This window comes from Salvelinus sp. IW2-2015, linkage group LG14, assembly GCF_002910315.2.
Source record: "Salvelinus sp. IW2-2015 linkage group LG14, ASM291031v2, whole genome shotgun sequence".
Classification (NCBI taxonomy): domain Eukaryota; kingdom Metazoa; phylum Chordata; class Actinopteri; order Salmoniformes; family Salmonidae; genus Salvelinus; species Salvelinus sp. IW2-2015.
Genome location: NC_036854.1, coordinates 6,463,826 through 6,484,926, shown reverse-complemented (window position 1 = coordinate 6,484,926; position 21,101 = coordinate 6,463,826). Strand labels below are relative to the sequence as shown.

At 40.9% G+C, this 21,101-nt stretch overlaps 2 protein-coding genes across 2 annotated transcripts in view; one reads left to right on the top strand and one right to left on the bottom strand.

Annotated features, from left to right (window-relative positions):
- LOC111973280 (meiosis-specific protein MEI4-like) overlaps nt 1-12,476 on the bottom strand; it is a 50,466-nt gene extending 37,990 nt beyond the window's left edge. The window contains exons 1-3 of the mRNA XM_024000596.1: nt 12,195-12,476; nt 11,617-11,868; nt 8,879-9,438 (exon numbers count right to left, since the gene is read on the bottom strand). Coding sequence (XP_023856364.1) covers nt 8,879-9,438; nt 11,617-11,868; nt 12,195-12,222 — 840 coding nt within the window. The 5' untranslated portion in view covers nt 12,223-12,476. The remainder of the gene's footprint in view (nt 1-8,878; nt 9,439-11,616; nt 11,869-12,194) is intronic.
- Nucleotides 12,477-17,977: 5,501 nt separating this feature from the next.
- LOC111973287 (5-hydroxytryptamine receptor 1B-like) lies at nt 17,978-20,746 on the top strand. Its single transcript, XM_024000601.1, has one exon. The coding sequence runs from the start codon at nt 18,090-18,092 to the stop codon at nt 19,245-19,247; it is 1,158 nt and encodes a 385-aa protein (XP_023856369.1). The 5' UTR covers nt 17,978-18,089; the 3' UTR covers nt 19,248-20,746.
- Nucleotides 20,747-21,101: the final 355 nt, after the last annotated feature.

Below are 21,101 nucleotides of genomic sequence, written 5' to 3'. Positions count from 1 at the left end.
ATCAACTGAAATGTGTCTTCTGCATTTAACCCAACCCCTCTGAATCAGAGAGATACGGGGGGCTGCCTTAAATCAAATTCCACGTCTTCAGCTCCCGGGGAATAGTGGGTTAACTGCCTTGCTCAGGGGCAGAACCACAGACGTTTACCTTGTCAGCTCGGGGAGTTGATCCAGCAACCTTTCGGTTACTGGCCCAACGCTCTAACCTCTAGGCTAACCTAGTTGTCAATTTGTTGAGGTAATCTGAAGAGATTTCACCCCATGCTTCCTGAAGCACCTCCCACAAGTTGAATTGGCTTGATGGGCACTTCTTACGTACCATACGGTCAAGCTGCTCCCACAACAGCTCAATAGGGTTGAGATCCGGTGACTGCTGGCCACTCCATTATAGACAGAATACCAGCTGACTGCTTCTTCCCTAAATAGTTATTGTATAGTTTGGAGCTGTGCTTTGGGTCATTGTCCTGTGTGTTGGAGGAAATTGCCTCCAATTAAGCGCTGTCCACAGGGTATGGCATGGCGTTGCAAAATGGAGTGACAGCCTTCCTTCTTCAAGATCCCTTTTACCCTGTACAAATCTCCCACTTTACCACCACCGAAGGCATCCCTAGCCAATCACATTGCTTCCACCATGCTTGACAGGTGGCGTCAAGCACTCCTCCAGCATCTTTTCATTTTTTTCTGCATCTCACTAATGTTCTTCTTGTGATCCGAACACCTCAAACTTAGATTCGTCTGTCCATAACACTTTTCCCCAATCTTCCTCTTTCCAGTGTCTGTGTTCGTTTGCCCATCTTAATCTTTTATTTTTATTGGCCAGTCTGAGATATGGCTTTTTCTTTGCAACTCTGCCTAGAAGGCCAGCATCCCGGAGTCGCCTCTTCACTGTTGACGTTGAGACTGATTTTTTAAGGGTACTATTTAATGAAGCTGCCAGCTGAGGACTTGTGAGGCATCTGTTTCTCAAACTAGACACAAATGTACTTGTCCTCTTGCTCAGTTGTGCACCAGGGCCTCCCACTCTTTCTATTCTGGTTAGAGCCAGTTTGCGCTGTTCTGTGAAAGGAGTAGTACACAGTGTTGTACAATCTTTTCAGTTTCTTGGCAATTTTTTCGCATGGAATAGCTTTCATTTCTCAGAACAAGAATAGACTGACGAGTTTCAGAGGAAAGTTCTTTGTTTCTAGCCATTTTGAGCCTGTAATCGAACCCACAAATGCTGATGCGCCAGATACTCAACTAGTCTAAAGAAGGCCAGTTTTATTGCTTCTTTAATCAGAACAACAGTTTTCAGCTGTGCTAACATAATTGCAAAATGGTTTTCTAATGATCAATTACACTTTTAAAATTATAAACTTGGATTAGCTAACACAACATGCCATTGGAACACAGGAGTGATGGTTGCTGATAATGGGCCTCTACGCCTATGTAGATATTCCATTAAAAATCTGCCGTTTCCAGCTACAATAGTCATTTACAACATTAACAATGTCTACACTGTATTTCTGATCCATTTGAAGTTATTTTAATGGACAAAAAATTTGCATTTTAATTTTTTTCTTTATTTTAGTTGTTTAGTTGTATATTTTTTTGGTTTGTTGTATATTTGTTTGTATCTCAGAAGAGCAGAACCTTAATAATAACCATCATATTTGCTTCACAAACACTAATTATACTAGTTGACTGCACATAGCAGACATATAGTGCTGACACTCACTCCGCAGTGGTGGGAAAGGGTATGGGGGCTGGACATGCAGCTACCCAGACCATGCTGCTGTCACACATACTGACTCAATGTAGTTGGGGAATGGATAGGGGAGCTGGACAACAATAATGATGATGATGATGCAGATAATGTTTCCACTACCTCTATGAAGAATTGCTGTACTGTAAACCTATGCTTAAATATTAACAAATAGATAAGTAAAGTACATTTAAAAAAATAAATCTGATCAATGGACTACAAGGTCTCGAAAGTGTTCCACAGGGATGCTGGGCCATGTTGACTCCAATGCTTCCCACAGTTGTGTCAAGTTGGCTGGATGTCCTTTGGGTGGTGGGTGGATATTCTTTATTCACACAGGAAACTGTTGAGCATGAAAAACCCAGCAGCGTTGCAGTTCTTGACACACTCAAATCGGTGTACATGGCACCTACTACTATATCCCATTCAAAGGTACTTAAATATTTTGTCTTGCCCATTTACCCTCTGAAAGGCACACATACACTACCGGTCAAAAGTTTTAGAACACCTACTCATTCCAGGGTTTTTCTTTATTTTTACTATTTTCTACATTGTAGAATAATAGGGAAGACATCAAAACTATGAAATAACACATATGGAATCATGTAGTAACCAAAAAACTCTTAAACAAATCAAAATATATTTTATATTTGAGATTCTTCAAATAGCCACCCTTTGCCTAGATGACAACTATGCACACTCTTGGCATTCCCTCAACCAGCTTCATGGGGTAGTCACCTGGAATGCATTTCAATTAACAGGTGTGCCTTAAAAATAATTTGTGGAATTTCTTCCCTTCGTAATGCGTTTGAGTCAGTCAGTTGTGACAAGGTAGGGGGTATACAGAAGATAGCCCTCTTTGGTAAAAGACCAAGTCCATATTATGGCAAGAACAGCTCAAATAAGCAAAGAGAAACGACAGTCCATTATTAGTTTAAGACATGAAAGGCTGTCAATACGGAAAATTTCAAGAACTTTGAAAGTTTCTTCAAGTGCAGTCGCAAAAACCATCAAGTGCTATGATGAAACTGGCGCTCATGAGGACCGCCACAGGAAAGGAAGAACCAGAGTTACCTCTGCTGCAGAGGATAAGTTCATTAGTTACGAGCCTCAGAAATTGCAGCCCAAATAAATGCTTCAGAGTTCAAGTAACAGACACACCTCAACGTCAACTGTTCCGGGGAGACTGTGTGAGTCAGGCCTTCATGGTTGAATTGCTGCAAGAAACCACAACTAAAGTACACCAATAAGAAGAAGAGACTTGCTTGGGACAAGAAATATGAGCAATGGACATTAGACCGGTGGAAATGTGTCCTTTGGTCTGGAGTCCAAATTGGCGATATTTGGTTCCAACCGCCGTGTCTGTGAGAAGCGGTGTGGGTGAACGGGTGATCACCGCTTGTATATTTCCCACCGTAAAGCATGGAGGAGGAGGTGTTATGGTGTGGGGGTGCTTTGCTGGTGACACGGTCTGTGATGTATTTAGAATTCAAGGCACACTTAACCAGCATAGCTACCACAGTATTCTGCAGCGATACGCAATACATCTGGTTTGGGCTTAGTGAGACTATCATTTGTTTTTAAACAGGACAATGACCCAACACACCTCCAGGCGGCTGTGTAAGGGCTATTTGACCAAGAAGGAGAGTGATGGAGGGCTGCATCAGATGACCTAGCCTCTACAATCCCCGGACCTCAACCAAACTGAGATGGTTTGGGATGAGTCGGACCGCAGAGTGAAGGAAAAGAAGCCAATAAGTGCTCAGCATATGTGGGAACTACTTCAAGACTGTTGAATGTTGAAAAAGCATTCCAGGTGAAGCTGGTTGAGAGAATTCTAAGAGTGTGCAAAGCTATCAAGACAAAGGGTGGCTATTTGAAGAATCTCAAATATAAAATATTTTATTTGTTTAACCCTTTTTTGATTACTACATGATTCCATATGTGTTATTTCATAGTTTTGATGTCTTCACTATTATTCTACAATGTAGAAAATAGTAAAAATAAAGAAAAAGCCTTGAATGAGTAGGTGTTCTAAATCTTTTGACCGGTAGTGTACACAATCCATGTCTCAATTATAATAAAAATCCTTCCTTAACCGGTCTCCTCCCCTTCATCTACGCCGATTGAAGTGGACTTAACAGGTGACATAAATAAGGAATCATAGTTTTCACCTGGATTCACCTGGTCAGTCTATGTCATGGAATACACACAGTGTATAGCTAGGCTACTGGCAATTTGTTTTGAACAGCGTACGAGAACGGTTGTACTATAATATCATCTCTGCACAGTATGCAGGGCTATGCTATGCAATAGGCTACCGTGAACACAAGATGTATTCAGATTTCAGACTATAGGCCTAAGGTTTTTCGATATCGCAAAGCCTTCACATAAGATACAGGTAATAACTGAGCACCCTAAGAGAAAAGGGAGCCATGATAATAAGTGAGACTACTATGTGACCAGACAGAAAACTAAACTTTGTGCTATTCTCAGTTGAAATAAAATACTGTCATGAAATAATATCACCTTATAGTCTTGAGCCTTTTACGCTATGAGAGTGACATTTGACTGGTGCCTCTGGGGAGTCACGATATTCCATTTCATCTAGGCGCGTCACCTTCATGACTAGAGTAGACTGGTCCCTAGACAGCTGTGAAGCCATTACAGACAGACAGGGCCAGGTAAAGATTCAGACATAAGGGCCTCAGCATTAACCATAGAATCTCAATCTAGTCCTGTCTTCTATGGCATTACCATCATCACCAAGGTTGAGGGCTGCAGTCGGTGTAAATGATATCGCCTACCTATTTCACGTCTCCAGATGAAATACCCAGTCCAAATTATTTGACAGTATGTCAGCTATTGAGAGAGGCCTCTATAGCGTATTTCATCATCATCATCTTGATGGTAACAGTTCATCTCTTTTCACATTGCTAGGGAATGAAGCGTGCATTTGAAGTCAAGATAGAGATTTAAGCCTAATAGAAAATTGCAGGCAGATTCCCAGGAGGCCTAAAGAAGCACAGTTTAGAACAGGAATAAAAATACAACATATTTTTCAATTAAGGATTTCCTCCTTGAGGATGCTGATAACCATTCATGCTTTTGTTAGTTGTTATAAACCAAACCACCAATTCATAACATAGTAAACACATTAACACACTTCCACATGTGTGAAATAGGAAGAAAAAAATTACACCCACATTTAGTTACTCAGCAGAATTAACTAACACAGCTCGAGCCAGCAATAGGATGGGATCTGGTTTAATTTACAGTTTCTTTTTAATTGAAATCAATCAACTTGAATGAAATGAGGGTTAAAAATATAAAGTCACATCACTGATGGATCCTATTTCCACAACTGCAAATGACATCAATAAGCTCCAGTAGCATCACCGTCATCCCAAAGCAGAGGAGACAGCTCCTATTACGCTAATTACAGGATGGAGCTGGAAATCATTTAAACTCCTTCGGTATCTCCGATGCCTCCATCTCAAAAAAATAATACTCTGCGGCAGTGATACTCCTCCTGCTGAAACGGCATACAGCCTACTCTTCCTCAGTCACTCAAGCTGTGTCAGTGATCTGCCTTCTGAGCAGTGAGCAGCCTTCATTTGCATGGAAATGACCCAAAGTCCGACTGCTGTTTGGCTTGATACAGGCAGCCGGAGTAAAAATTACCTGGCTAATGACTTTATTCACCGGCAATATCCGTCAGGCATGAGGTGAATAGAATTGTTTTTCTTTACAAACACAATCAAGGATGTCTGGAGTGATGTGAGTCACAAAAGGCACCCTAAGGACACTGGTCAAAAGTAGTGCATTCTATAGGGCAGTTCTTAATCCTGGTCCTGGGGAATCAGCAACAGAATGACAGAAACTGCATCCCAAATAGAACCATATTCCCTATAGCAGTGTTTCTTAATCCTGGTCTTGAGGACCCAATGGGGTGCACATTTCTGTGTTTGCCTTAGCACTACACACCTGATTCAAATCATCAAAGCTTGATGAGGAGTTAATCGTTTGAATCAGCGTTGTAGTGCTAGTGCAAAAACAAAAATGTGCACCGCTTTGGGTCCTCAAGACCAGGATTAAGAAACACTGCTATAGGGAACACGGTGCCATTTGGGATGTAGCCTCTGTTATTCTGCTGCTGATTCCACAGTCCTACAGACAGAACAGGGCTGAGGAGCTTAGTCCCTGTCACAGCAGTAGAGGACATTGCATCATGCCCTCCTGTCCCAAAGCTACAGTCCAATTTCAGCAGTCTGTGATTCATACACACAGAGGCACAGAGTGCTGCAGGTTCGTCCTGGTCCGGATCATTCACTGTCCTGTAAATGGCCATGTGAAAAGAGAGTTACAGCGTTATTGTGTGGTGCTCTCCTCCGAACAAGCCACTTTAGTTCGGACTTTCTTATTGTTGTATTTAACACCAGAAACTATTGGACCAAAGGAGTGAGGACACCCGCTTGGAGTGAGTTTGAGAGCCTCCTAAAATTGGTTCCCTGCGGGCACTTGTTTGTCCTGTTTTCATTATAAGTGACTTAACAATCAATGTATTACGCAGTCCTAAATTGCAGGTCCACTCAACCATGCTGCACCACTTCACGCCAACATGTTGGCTTGTTGCTGATGCCCATGGGCACCCGACAAGTTTAAAATATTTCAGAATTGTGATAGTTTAACACAGCCAATTGATCTCTATATTAAGATAAATCAAAGTTAGCTTTCCTCCCTTGTCTTTTTATGAACATGAGATTTTAATAGTCATGGCATAATGGCAAACATTTTACAGCAAACATTGATCCTATTTGTCAAAGCATTACACTTTGCCAACACTCAACCAAACACCAGCTTAGTGCACAATGGAAAGGAAACTCTTCTCAGAGACTTTGTGAGGAGGGTTTTCCACAAACAAACAAATCCCTATCCAAACGTTCAGACTTTGATTTGATTAACAGAGACAAATTGACTGATTTATTTTTTAAAGGAATTATATATATATTATATTCATAAGGAAACTTGATGTCAATTAATTTGATATCATAACTTCTCTAACTTTTCAACAACGGTCATTATTGAGTAGTTTGCACTTGAGAATAAACTGTCCCAGACTGCCTCAAACTGTGTGAATACTGGTGATGCAGAAACCATTGCAATGATTTAGGCTATTCCACTCTGAAATACTGGCAGCAGGTGGCAGGTGCAGGCAACATGGCTGTGAGGGTTTTGTACACACTGTATTACAATTGGGAAAACATGATGTACTCTCTAGACTAGAGCAGCCGTGACTGTTCCTCCTTGACTGACATTAAGCTGACTTCTAGCTTATATGTTTCCCTCTTGACTGACTGGTCATCAATCTACCGTCCCTCTAAATAACAGTAACCTTGAGGACATGCTAAAGAGGCAGAGACCAAAGCGTGCTAGGTGTCACAAATGCTACTCTATTTCCTATACAGTGCACTACTTTTGATCGTGGACACTGGTCAAAAGTAGTGCACTAAAAAAGGAGTAGGGTGGCACTTGGGATACAGCGTTTGCAAATATCTAACGGAACTTTAGCCAGACATGTTTGAGAGCTCCCAATGGAAATCAATCTATACATTATTTACACTCATCACAATGACCGAGCCCTGGGATGGGCAACTTTTGATCGCCCTCGGATCAATCCCCCCCCCAAAATGTATACAAGATATCTTAGTTTTTTTTACTCAGTTCGGGTCTCAATTTACTGTTGCGAGTTAGAGTAGTAGAATACACAAGGTGCAATTTCGAAATTTGTGCATCAGCAGTTTTTTATCTTGTTATGTCAATTACTGAGAGTCACTCAACTAGCCCATATCAGCTAAAAGTTTTAGATTGTTAGTATAGCGGCCATATATCTAAACTTATAGTAATCGCGGTCAGGGCGTGTTGGCAGCACAACTGCAGCCCCTCGTGATGAATTCAGATTAATTGTGGCCCCCACCCCCATCAAAGTTGCCCATCCCTGACCTAGCCTATACGGACAACATACAGTCTATTTGGGGATAATGTAAATGTTATGACACATTAGTCTCTGGTGACAGATTTGTTTCTGGGTTCCAGCTGAGATTAACATGCAAATTTCTGGCCATTCATATAATCTGGTCACCAAAATAACTATGATTCAGCAGCCTCTCAACCAATGGTCTAACTACTGGAAGTTGTTTGGTATAACATAATCACCATAATGCTTTAGCGCCAGGTAAGAATCTTTCAAGCAGTTTTTCAAGAAATCCAAAGTGACTTGTGGCTAGATTTGTAATAACAATTGGCCTAAAAGCAACATATAACCTCCCACCTATTAATCTTCATTCGGAAAGGGACAACACGCCCTTCACAACTCAACTGTGACAGCCTTTATTCAAGCCTGCTGACACTAAGGTGATTGTCTGTCCCCTCAGAAGCTAATAAGTATTGGTGCTGCCAGTCATATCTTATGATTAGTCATAACAGTGGGTGTGGTGGCGTTCCCCATTTTATCTCACTTGTGTCTCCATGCTCTCATTTCCTTCCTCCTACAGTCTCAAGTGTATATTAATGTTACTGTGCATTAAAACAGAAAATTGTCTGTCTTCAATTTACACTGAACAAAAATATAGATGCGACATGCAACAATTTCAAAGATTTTACTGAGTTACAGTTCATGTAAGAAAATCAGTCAATTGAAATAATTTAATTAGGCTCTAATCTATGGATTTCACATGGCTGGGAATACAGATATGCATCTGTTGGTCACAGATACCTTAAAGGTAGGGGCGTGAATCAGAAAACCAGTCAGCTGGTGATATGATCATCTATAAACCTCAATGCCACTTTGATGACTGTCATTTCTTTCTGAGGGTAATGAAACATACAGGCTGTTATTCTGGACTGCATACTAAGAACCACTGAACTCATCAATCTTCGGTCAATTTGATATTACATTTAGCCATGCAATGATCATCCAAAATGTAAGTGAGACTAGGACTGAGAACCTCTCACTTTGGAATTTAATGTCTGGTGTTACCTACTAAAGGAAGTATGTATTAAACACCTACACAAATATAATACTGTAAAACATATTGTCATCAATACACTACGATATGCATTATGTTCTCTTACCCTGTTGAGCTGTCCGTTGCGTAATAGAACATCAGTGAGCTCTTTCAGGGAATCTTCCATGCCTGTCACAAATAGCTGGGAGGGCTGTCTGTGGGAGAGCCAGTGATCCACTGCCTGGGCCGCCACCCTGGACGCCTGCAGGAGCAGTGAGCGTGGAGGCAGGGGTCTGTCATCCCTACTAGCAGACACCACACAGGACAGCAGCTGGCACACCGAGTCTGCCACCACGGACCTGTCCTTGTCCCTGTCTAGGCTAAACCCTCCAGCCTCCGCACCCATTGCCTCCCACTCCACCCTGTTCAGCCCACACAAGCTCTGGAGAAACTGCATGTGGAGCAGCATGGCCTTCCCACGAGGGTCTGCCTCACATAGGCTGGAGAATGGGATCTGGGGGGGTGTGGTGGTGACAGGTGGGAAGGCTGGCTGGGCACTGGGTTCTGCAGAGTCTTGAGTGGGCAGAAGTGTCTCTGTGTTGTTCTCCATCCCACAGCCGGAGTCCATGTCTGAGTTGAGCGGATCTTTCACCAAGTCCTGAGAGAGCAGGTCCATGAAGCCATCTCCTGCAGGTTGCACCAAGTAGGACATGAGCTTCATCACTATGCACATCTCATTGTCAGCTTCATTATACTCTGTGTCACTGAATTAAGCATTAGGCCCTATAATTAAAACACCCTCAGTTTTCACACAATTAGCTTCGTCATTAAACTCCATTCAATTATGTCTCTGTCGCCTTTTAAGTAATTCACCACCACCTTGTGTAATTTCATATAGGTCTAATTCTTACTTGTTTTGCACATCAATGGGCCTTGTTTCCAAAACAACCTTGTGTGTCCATGATGCTCAACTTCATTAATGAGCAAGACGCTCATTGGCCACAATGGCCTTCAGTTCAATAATACAGTCGTGGCCAAAGGTTTTGAGAATGACACAAATATTAACTTTCACAAAGTCTGCTGCCTCAGTTTGTATGATGGCAATTTGCATATACTCCAGAATGTTATGAAGAGTGATCAGATAATTGCAATTAATTGCAAAGTCCCTCTTTGCCATGCAAATGAACTGAATCTCCAAAAAACATTTCCACTGCATTTCAGCCTTGCCACAAAAGGACCAGCTGACATCATGTCAGTGATTATCTCATTAACACAGGTGTGAGTGTTGACGAGGACAAAGCTGGAGATCACTCTGTCATGCTGATTGAGTTTGAATAACAGACTGGAAGCTTCAAAAGGAGGGTGGTGCTTGGAATCATTGTTCTTCCTCTGTCAACCATGGTTACCTGCAAAGAAACACGTGCCATCATCATTGCTTTGCACAAAAAGGGCTTCACAGGCAAGGATATTGCTGCCAGTAAGATTGCACCTAAATCAACCATTTATCGGATCATCAAGAACTTCAAGGAGAGCGGTTCAATTGTTGTGAAGAAGGCTTCAGGGCGCCCAAGAAAGTCCAGCAAGAGCCAGGACCGTTTCCTAAAGTTGATTCAGCTGTGGGATCGGGGCACCACCAGTACAGAGCTTGCTCAGGAATGGCAGCAGGCAGGTGTGAGTGCATCTGCACGAACAGTGAGGCGAAGACTTTTGGAGGATGGCCTGGTGTCAAGAAGGGCAGCAAAGAAGCCACTTCTCTCCAGGAAAAACATCAGGGACAGACTGATATTCTGCAAAAGGTACAGGGATTGGACTGCTGAGGACTGGGCTAAAGTCATTTTCCCTGATGAATCCCCTTTCCGATTGTTTGGGGCATCCGGAAAAAAGCTTGTCCGGAGAAGACAAGGTGAGTGCTACCATCAGTCCTGTGTCATGCCAACAGTAAAGCATCCTGAGACCATTCATGTGTGGGGTTGCTTCTCAGCCAAGGGAGTTGGCTCACTCACAATTTTGCCTAAGAACACAGCCATGAATAAAGAATGGTACCAACACATCCTCCGAGAGCAACTTCTCCCAACCATCCAAGAACAGTTTGGTGATGAACAATGCCTTTTCCAGCATGATGGAGCACCTTGCCATAAGGCAAAAGTGATAACTAAGTGGCTCGGGGAACAAAACATTGATATTTTGGGTCCATTAATTGACAGCATGCCAGGGTGGACTGCAGAGGTCTTGAAAAAGAAGGGTCAACACTGCAAATATTGACTCTTTGCATCAACTTCATGTAATTGTTAATAAAAGCCTTTGACACTTATGAAATGCTTGTAATTATACTTCAGTATTCCATAGTAACATCTGACAAAAAGATCTAAAGACACTGAAGCAGCAAACTTTGTGGAAATTAATATTTGTGTCATTCTCAAAATGTTTGGCCACGACTACACCCGGCTGATAGCTAAGGTATGAAAACTAGACTCCACTCCTCATGTAGACATTGTAATCCAATTACAATCCATGCTGAGCAGTCCTTTACTAACTGAAAATATGCTACATTTAAATGAGCATGAATCCTGCTGTTAATCAATTGAAAAAAATAATAAAACTGGGAGGCTATTTACTGACAGTACACTGCTGTAGCCCTATCCAGAGGCACAGATATATCTAATTCTAAATGCATTGCTCTGGTCCTATCCAGCAGACCTAAAGTACAATGGACCTACTGAGTATACTGTATTCACATGTGATTGACCAATAGAATACACATTTTTATTAAATTAAATGTCTAGCATAGGGTATATGCTATTAGTCACACTTTAAAGGACTGAGGCTTAGCTAGTTACAAACTAGCAGAGGATGAATGAGACCCACCACCAGCTGCTGTTCCACTGGTGTTCTTTGGCTTTGAGAGCATCTGGGAGAGAAGGAGCTTTTGACGCATTCTGAGCACTTCCTCCTGCAGCCTCTGGGCTTTGGTCTTCCAGGCCTCAGTCTGGCTATTCAGCTTGTTGGCCAAATGTTCCGCATGCTTCCGACCACTTATCCCGGGAGGTTTACTCTTTATTATGGCAACGGCCACGACAAGTTTAGCTTTTCTAAGACCCCATTCCGCGGTGTCTGTCCCTGAAAGCAAGGGAAAACAATCATATTGTTGTGTTCATTTAGCTAGCTAACGTTAGCTATGCATCTTCTAGTCTCGTTCGACACCAGACACTCCCGCCTATGCGCAATTAGCCATCTTCCTCGACAATATTGGCGCTAACGTTAGCAGCTAACCGTCTGCCCAATGTTTGCAAGAAGTAGTTTAACTAGCTAGCCCATCAATGTCACGATAATTGGCTGCCTAACATTGGAGAATGGTAAACACACCTTGCGTTAAAACGAACAAGCAGGCAAACACAACATCACACTAACAAGCTAGCTAGCCAAAGTTAGCTACGCAATTTTACCATTGGTAGCAGGACTTCGCTCCATCATTCAAGCCGAGTTCATAAAAACCTGAGGCGGATTACCCCAAGGTATTGGTATTTTTACTAACTTCATATAGTTAGCTAACTTGGCTAGTAACCCTAGTTACTCTTGTTCTCGTTATGTTGTGAAAATATCAGATATGATGCCTTCCTGAACGAGCACTTTCGGTGGCTAACTAGGCCATTGTTACCAGTAGGTAGCCTCTCGCGCATGATGATCGCTGTCAATCATATGAAAGCGCGTGTGCATGAGACTGACCAAACCTGCGATATGTTTTACTGAACATATCCAGTACTTTCAATTTATTAATTGAAGTGTGACTATGTGTCCTGGGTTTTGCGGGACAGTCCTGCATTTTGGCCCTTTGTCCCGCAACCGAACAATCAAACGCGACTAATTTAGAAAAAAATCGATATAATTTGTCCCGTATTTCAGTCAGACATTCAGACCCCTCTTGCAGTCGCGTTGCGGGTATTAAAAGATATACCATAAGGATGTGGTAACGTAAGCTTACTGGTGATGTTAAACGCATCTCCAATCATTGTTGAGATCTGATATGCTGTGCAGCGCAAGACGAGACGTAGGGTAACGTCATAGGCCTATCGTCAACCAATCACAGTTAGGCCTAACTAGCGTGCTTTTGGTGAAGAGCTACAAAAGTAAGTAAATAGCCGTATTAAACTGAAAGATATAAGGTAAATTAGTCAAACATGTGAGGCTCTCCATGCTTATTAGATGCTCATTCAACATATTTGCTGCTACTTCACTCAATCCCGTTTTAAAAGTCTCCTTTCTTCCTAACTGTTTTAAGACCAACCAGAAATGTTTCCTTGGCCAAATATTCACAGATTTTCATAAAACAGGTGGACCACACAGGTGGTCTCTCGTTTTTTCGTCACCAAATTTTGTCTAAGGCAAAAGAGTAGGCTATGGGCGCTTCAATTGCTTGTTCGGTATAGTGCTACCATAGCACCCCGCCACTTCTCACAATGGTGCTCGTTTAGTAAAGTTAGATCAAAGCTGAATCAATGTCTCGGATGATCACATAATGATTCATTGGTATTCTACATAACCAAACATAAAGGTATAACGTTACTGTTACACATAACCAAATATAAAGGTATAACGTTACTGTTACACCAAAAACACCACCTTATTCTTATTAGGTTTGAGGATGGTTAGCTGATATATATATAATGAGTCTATCGGTACCATCTTTGAGAAATTATAGAGGTGGGACTACTATCACTATTATTCGAGTCACAAGCAAGTCACAAGACTCGAGTCTCAAGTCGAGTCCCAAGTAGATCAAACAGGTCAAGACTCAAGTCAAGCCCAAGTCATGCATTCTAAGAGTCTCAAGTCTAGTAAAAAAAAATATATACATACAATGACTTGTTCAAATACAAATCTTTGTATATTTATTGAGGCTACCAGACAGCCCGTTGCATTCTTTTGTCTACAACACATTTTGATTAGCCCATGTCATTTTAAAATAGGGACCTTGTATCAGCAGAAGGCAAGGCAAGTTGACGTGCTCATCGTGTAAATGTATTTATAGATCTTGGTGATCCAATGGTAAAAACGCCATATCATTCAAAATATACAAGTAGATTTACCAAATATACAAGGGCAATAGCCCAAAAGAAATAGTCTTAGGACAGGTTAAGCCTGATACAATCTGAACGGACACAGCTAGAGGGCAAGACTGAACAGCCTCCCCTTGAGAAACCACATCGAATCTGTCTAACAGGAGCTCAAACAGGTAGGCCTGCATAATATAAGCACTTGGCCCCCAGGACCACACAATTACCCAATTGACAATTACAACCAATACATTGGTTCTACAATGTAAAAGGCAATTTCCACATCCACATACATTGGTATATTCGTCTTATTCAGACTTAATGATTATTAATTATATTTAAACACCATGCATACATGGAACAATAATGTTCTCTTATTCAACGTTCTGACTCCAAAGCGTGGAGCGCAGGCCACGTAGCCTATGTCTATGCGCACTGAGGCTCGCGCTCATTATGAACAACAAAAATTACAGAGGACACAGACGCATATAACTCTGGCATAACCCGGGAAATATAAACAAAGGAAACCATACATTGAATTAAATAAACATAACTTTTACCTCATGAGTCTTACGAATGTGCATGTGCACTATAAACATCGTGCCCACTCAGAGCAGGGTAACAAATGGTTGGCTAAATGGAAATGTATCGTAGGCCTATCAAACATGAAACAGAAATGTCTATGTAGGCCTATCAAACATTGAATAGAAATTTGTTGCAATACATGGTACAGGGATGGAATGATGAAACGCTAGCAATTATTGTAGTATTAGATGGAACATAGATTCATCTCATGGGGCCTATGCATTTAAATATGGAAAGCAACAGCAAACATTTCAACAAGAGCAAATAAAGCACCTTCCAGTGGTGGAAGTTTGGAGAGTGCATGTGAAGAGCCGCGCCTATGGTGCATCTTCGCCACAGTAATAATTTGAACAACACATTCCAAATGCAAGCTTCATAAGTCAATTATCAATTTCAAGTAATTGTTACATACCAAATGACCAGTGGGCATATGCTAGTAATTTTTGTCCCATTGCTGGTGAGCTTGCAAAGTAAACAGCTAATATTCTTGATCACCAATTTTTTTTGGAGCTGCATATTTCATTATTATGGCAATCCTCTCTTCCTACAATTTGACGTTTGTGCTGCAATGGAAATAGATCCTATAGCTGTACAGCAAATCAGCAATATGTTCGCTAGCTCACCCGACCTGTGTTGATTGACAGTTTGCTGATCCATTCAGACTACCGAGTGTGCGTTTCACAAGCCAATGTGTTGCAGATTTTTTTGCAAGTCACTGTCATACCAAACAATGATGGAACAAGACCGTTGCCAGCTTCAGGCAGGCCTTTTACCGTCAAATACATTAACATTGTAATCAAGTGAAGTGATACAAGATGGACTTCCCAGTAACACCATAGGCCTACTGTTTTTTATCTCAAGTCTTGGGGAGAAGACTTTTGTCCCAGTCATAATGATGGTCTAATTTAGACTAAATCGATCTGATGAAAGAAACGTATTGACTTGATCAAATAAATTAAATCAGTGATATTCAGGGTTCTCATCACAAAGAAAGGATTCTAGGTCATGTTTCAAACATTCAATCTAGCTTTGATAAATACGAATGATATAGCCTATTTTAATACAGATTCACTTGATTATGATTAATAATAATTTATTTAACTTGTATAGCACTTTTCATTACAGAAAATTATTTCAAAGCTCATAAAAAGCAAACAAACAACACATTTCAATTGAGATGGTAGAGACACTGAATGTCTCTATTTGGCTTAGGGTGGAAGCCTGGGAGTTAAGGCAGCTAGGATTGGAAAAGCATAGCTTCGACGGCGGAGGGACAGCCAGGAAGAAACAAAGACAGTCTGACAAACAGGTTCTAAATGAGTACTTAATGAAGATGTTAATGATAATGTACAGTCACTATACATTAGTCATAATTAGCATTAGGCTCACCTCAATATCACAATCAGCTTTCGTGTTGCAAAGGCAAATTCTACACGATTGCAAAGTGTCTCTGTCAATAGAAATGCAATAAGCAACCGCTTGACCTTATTTTTCTCACTAGCTGATAAGGATGATTATTCTCTTCAGCAGATTTCGATAAAGTCCCCATCCTTGACTCTGTTCAAGACCTGGGTTGGGGAAAGAGAATGAACCCCAGATATCATTTCATTGAAAATGACTGCCTAATAAAGATTCATAATGACCCACTTAAAAGTTAAGTTGAGTTTAGAATTAAGGCATAAAATGGAGTAAAATCCAAGAAGCTTAATAAACTATAAAATCCCCAGTTGGTGTAGAGACATAGTTGGCTTCAACTTCTTTACACAAAGATAACTCAAACCTTTTCAATATGCATTGCACAATTGATTTCCCCTATTATAGTGACTTGAGGGATTGTGAGGATAACTAATTTGAACGCTAACAGAGATCGTCTTCTATAATTTATGCACCAACATATTAATCATTTACAAAGTTAATAACAAAGTTCACAAAGCCCATCTCAGTCTCAACTCTCTATTTTCATCTTGTGGAGATACAAAAAGACAGACAGAGAAAGTTTATATGCCATACTCAAAGATATCCAAAACAGGCAGATTGGCAATGCCATTATGGTTTTACATTGATTGATCATAGGATACATCGTTAGATACAAAGGCCTGACTGGACGACCAATTATGCATTCAGCAGACATGTAGCCCCAGATCTAATCTCCAGGCCAGCAGACTTCACCACTAGCCGGCCTCCGCCCAGTACCCCGCCCTGAACTTTAGTCACTGTTACTAGCCAGCTACCACCCGGTACTAAACCCTGCACCTTAGAGACTGCTGCCCTATGTACATAGTCATTGAACACTGGTCGCTTTAATACATACTGTTTTACCGACTTCATATGTACAGAATATACTGTATTCTAGTCAAAGCTCATCCTATATAACTGCTTCTGTATACACCTTTTCTATTCATATACTATCCATAAAGTCTATACACACCATCATATACATATATATTTATATTCCGGATGCTCATCCTCATCTTTCTTAATTACTTGATTTAAATGTTTTGTATTTGTGTGTATTGTTTTGTATTGTTAGGTAGCACTGCACTGTTGGAGCTAGAAACACAAGCATTTCGCTGTACCTGCGATAACATCTTCAAAATATGTGTACACGACCAATTTGATTTTGATTTGACATTGGCATTCATTATACACCCTACAACACCTGTATTTTCATTTTCTAAAGAACAGAGCACAACCAGTATCGTATAGGCCTAGTCTAAGTATAGACTATAATAATATCACCAACAACATATCAAAGTACTATATAATCATCACAAAGCGTGTCTTTCCCGGTTGAACTGATGACATTGTAACAAACTTCCGAAGAGGAGCTGTCCAAGGGTCCTTGCAGTGGACCGCCTGAATGGAGCTATCCAAGGTGCTGATTGACACTTTTCTGGCGTTGCACTGCATCTCAATCAATGTTATGTGGCGGAATGCATTTGTAAATGTAAGATTGATGTTTTATTATGTTATTATTTAGGCCTATTTCAGATACCATAACAATATTTGCATGTCAAAATAGTTTAATATGCAAATGATAGCCCTTTTCTAGCTTTGATTCATACTAAACCCAAGGGCATTATGACCCGGTGTATGAAACCACTTGCTCAGCCTTGAGAGACAGAGAGAGGAGGACCAGTGTGATATCTGTAGGGTTCTGCCAGCTCGAGCGTTCTCTATAAAACCAAGTGTGAAGCCTCGCCCGCGCCCAACTTCTGAAGTGTCGCAGATCCAGCACAGTGCCTAGGAGAGCGGATTAACAGACTCAAAGAACAACAATAAAGAAAGCAAACTACTACAGATCATTATCATTCTTTAAATGTTTTATCAATACTGTGATAGGCCTACATAATTAATAAATGCACGTTTAATTGGGCAAACTAACGACAATCAATAATGGATAGAATGGGAAGGTTCTCATATCTACATTCCATTGAAAAGCTGAATGTATAACAAACAATAAAGTACATTAATGGGAAGTCAAGGCAAAGGATATTTCAAGAAGAAGAGTTCACATTTTTTTCGTGTGATTTTTGGATAATCAATGTGCGTCTGATGGACACCGAAGGGGATGGAGCTGCGCATAACCTGGAAAATATGACAATAAATGCGACGTTTACGTTGGATAAGCAGTCCCTGTGCTCCCTTTTTGAAGGGTTTTCCTTCAAAGCTCAATGACATCTGTCAAAAGAGTGTCGAAGGATGGAGCGCGCCAGTCAGTTGAAGCCAACTTCTTTTATTTATGGAGAGTTCTGGAATATGTCAACCAATGATACCAATGTAAATGTTACGACTGAAGGAGAGGAGGAGGATAGTTTGGCTTTCCAAGCCGGTTTAGCATTTACATTATCTCTGATAACCTTTGCAACAACATTATCAAATGCATTCGTTATTGCTACTATTTATCAATCCAGAAAACTGCATACGCCTGCAAACTTTCTGATAGCATCACTCGCCCTGACAGACCTTCTAGTGTCCGTATTGGTGATGCCAATCAGCGCACTATACACGGTGAGTCAAACATGGACTTTAGGACAAGTTATGTGCGACATATGGTTGTCTTCAGACATTACGTGTTGCACCGCATCCATTCTTCACCTGTGCGTAATTGCACTGGACCGTTACTGGGCAATAACAGACGCGGTTGAGTACACCAAGAAGCGCACACCAGCGCGCGCAGCGGGGATGATCGCCACTGCCTGGGTGATTGCCATCTCCATCTCACTGCCGCCCTTCTTCTGGCGTCAGGTGAAAACGGACGAGGTTACCACTTGCAACGTGAACACCGATCACATTTTCTACACTATTTATTCCACTTTTGGAGCCTTCTATATTCCCACTTTGTTACTCATAGCCCTTTACGGTAGGATCTACGTGGAAGCCCGAAAGAGAATCTTGAAACAGTCGTCTAATAAACCGGGGAAAAGACTCACTTCTGCCCATTTGATAACAAACTCACCGGGTACACATTCTGTGGCATCCACCACCTCTCTAAATTACGGGACGAACGAAGCCTCTTCTTGCGACGCTAATAGCTCAACTGCCAATGTGAACCATGTGAAAGTCATTGTATCCGACGCGCTCCTGGAGAAGAAGAGGATCTCCGCTGCCAGGGAAAGAAAGGCGACAAAAACTTTAGGGATCATTCTCGGAGCTTACATCATATGCTGGCTACCGTTTTTCATTTACACTTTAGTGGTTTCAGTCTGTGCGTCATGTTTCTATCCAGAATTATTTGACATATTCACTTGGTTGGGTTATCTTAACTCTTTAATAAACCCCATCATTTACACCATGTCCAATGAGGATTTCAAAAAGGCTTTCCACAAACTAATACGCTTTAGATGTTGCAGGTCCTGAAAATAAGCTACCTACCAGACAAAGGGTGCCAAACCCATTTCATTTTACTCAGCTACGTCAGCAGCACCACAAACTACAGCTCTCCAATAATTACAGCATGTTAGCTAACTCAGTCGTAATCAACCTGCAAACATGTGCAGTATTGTATCTAGCATGTTTTCAAAAAGCCCAGGAACATGATATTATACTTCATAAGCCTATCTACATGGCCTACAGGCAAGTTTGGAAACTTGATTATTTTGCAAAGCAAAAATGTATTAATTAATCACTGACATCATTGAACGATATATTCAGAAATAGGCTATATACAGTCTGCAACCTTCCTTATAATTGGCAGTCAGTCATGAGATTACCACCCACCCAGGCTATACAATTCATATTCCAACCTAAACCAGCAATAACCTTTTTGCGTTATTGGTATCAAGGTTAATATGTGTTGGATATCAATAGCTCTTTGACTTGGAGGAACAGAGGCTTGATATAACGTTTAATATTTAAACATTCATGGAATGCCTGCTGTATGACAGATTTAGGCTGTGTCCCAAATGGTATCCTGTTCCCTACATTGTGCACTACTTTTGGTCAAAAGTAGTACACACTGTAGGGAACAGGGTACCATTCGGGACATATACTTATTGTAGGCTAACTCATGTGGGAATGATGAGCACAAATAGGTTCTGAGCCACCTGGGAAGGCCCCTCCCCCTAGGAAAATAATAGTCAGTCACGTCACAAATCTTGGTGCCAACAGAGACCTTTTCCGTTCCATTTCTTGTATGTTTACTTTTGTTCCAACTCTTTAATGAGATTAGCGTGGATTTTATGATTAAACACCATCTCTCATTTAATCTCATGGTCAATGTAAAAATAATTATTTGACTATTATTTTATTGTGAATAAGGTTGTTTACTTCAAACTGGACTATAAACTGACCTCTTGTTTTATCAAACAAGCCTCAATCAATGTATCTATATCTGTATGCATTGTAACAAGTGTATTTTTTTTTATTTGTGTCGTTTTTGTTATATGTTGCTATGGAGCTGCTTAAATTACCTGTGAGTTCACTCTGCTGCAACCTTCTGGGTATTACAAAATACTGCTGTTGGTAGAATTATACCAATCAAAGTCAAATATGGCAGACAAGAATACAGACACCTAACACATTTCTTCACCTACAGTACCATTTCTCATATTGATAATGTTTCAAAGATGTCTCAGCATTCCCTTTACATTCCAGGCTGCATGTGTTAAAAGTGCTAGATAAAGTTGACAGAATTTACAGAAATAATACGCTGTTGAAGATCCATTGAGATTTGATTGTTAAACATCACATTTTGAGGAATACAACCACAGTAAACTACAGAGATGAAACAGCTAAGTACTCATGTAATGGAGGTTCTATTTGATCCAAATTAGCTAATGCTGTACAATAAAGCTTCTCTGCTCATAAGCAATGCACTGTAATTGCATTGACTCTGCGAGTAGAGGTCCATCCCAGTGGAGTCCAAATCACTTCTGCTATTGTGAAAAACAAGAAATAAAACATTCAATGGAATCTAAGGGTATGGCCATTTTCCTTGGAAAAAAACAAGATGGTAGAAGGATGGTAATGATGAGTTTGCACTTCATACGTCAGATGGAAATGCAACTAAAAAGCCCAAAGTATTAGATAACATAGCAGGTTATAATTCAGAACAGACTGTGGTAAATATGATGATGCTGGCCAACTGCTATATTCCAGCCAAAAGCTTGTAGAGGTGTGATATTGTTAAATCATGATGTCGAAATAGTAATAACGTTTGTTTGCTGTATCGGTTTCTCATAATTGTGGAGATGAGATAAAGCCATCTTTTGA

Excerpts from the sequence above, each read along its gene's own strand:
- LOC111973287 (XM_024000601.1), top strand. The coding sequence starts at position 18,090 with ATGGAGCGCGCCAGTCAGTTGAAGCCAACTTCTTTTATTTATGGAGAG.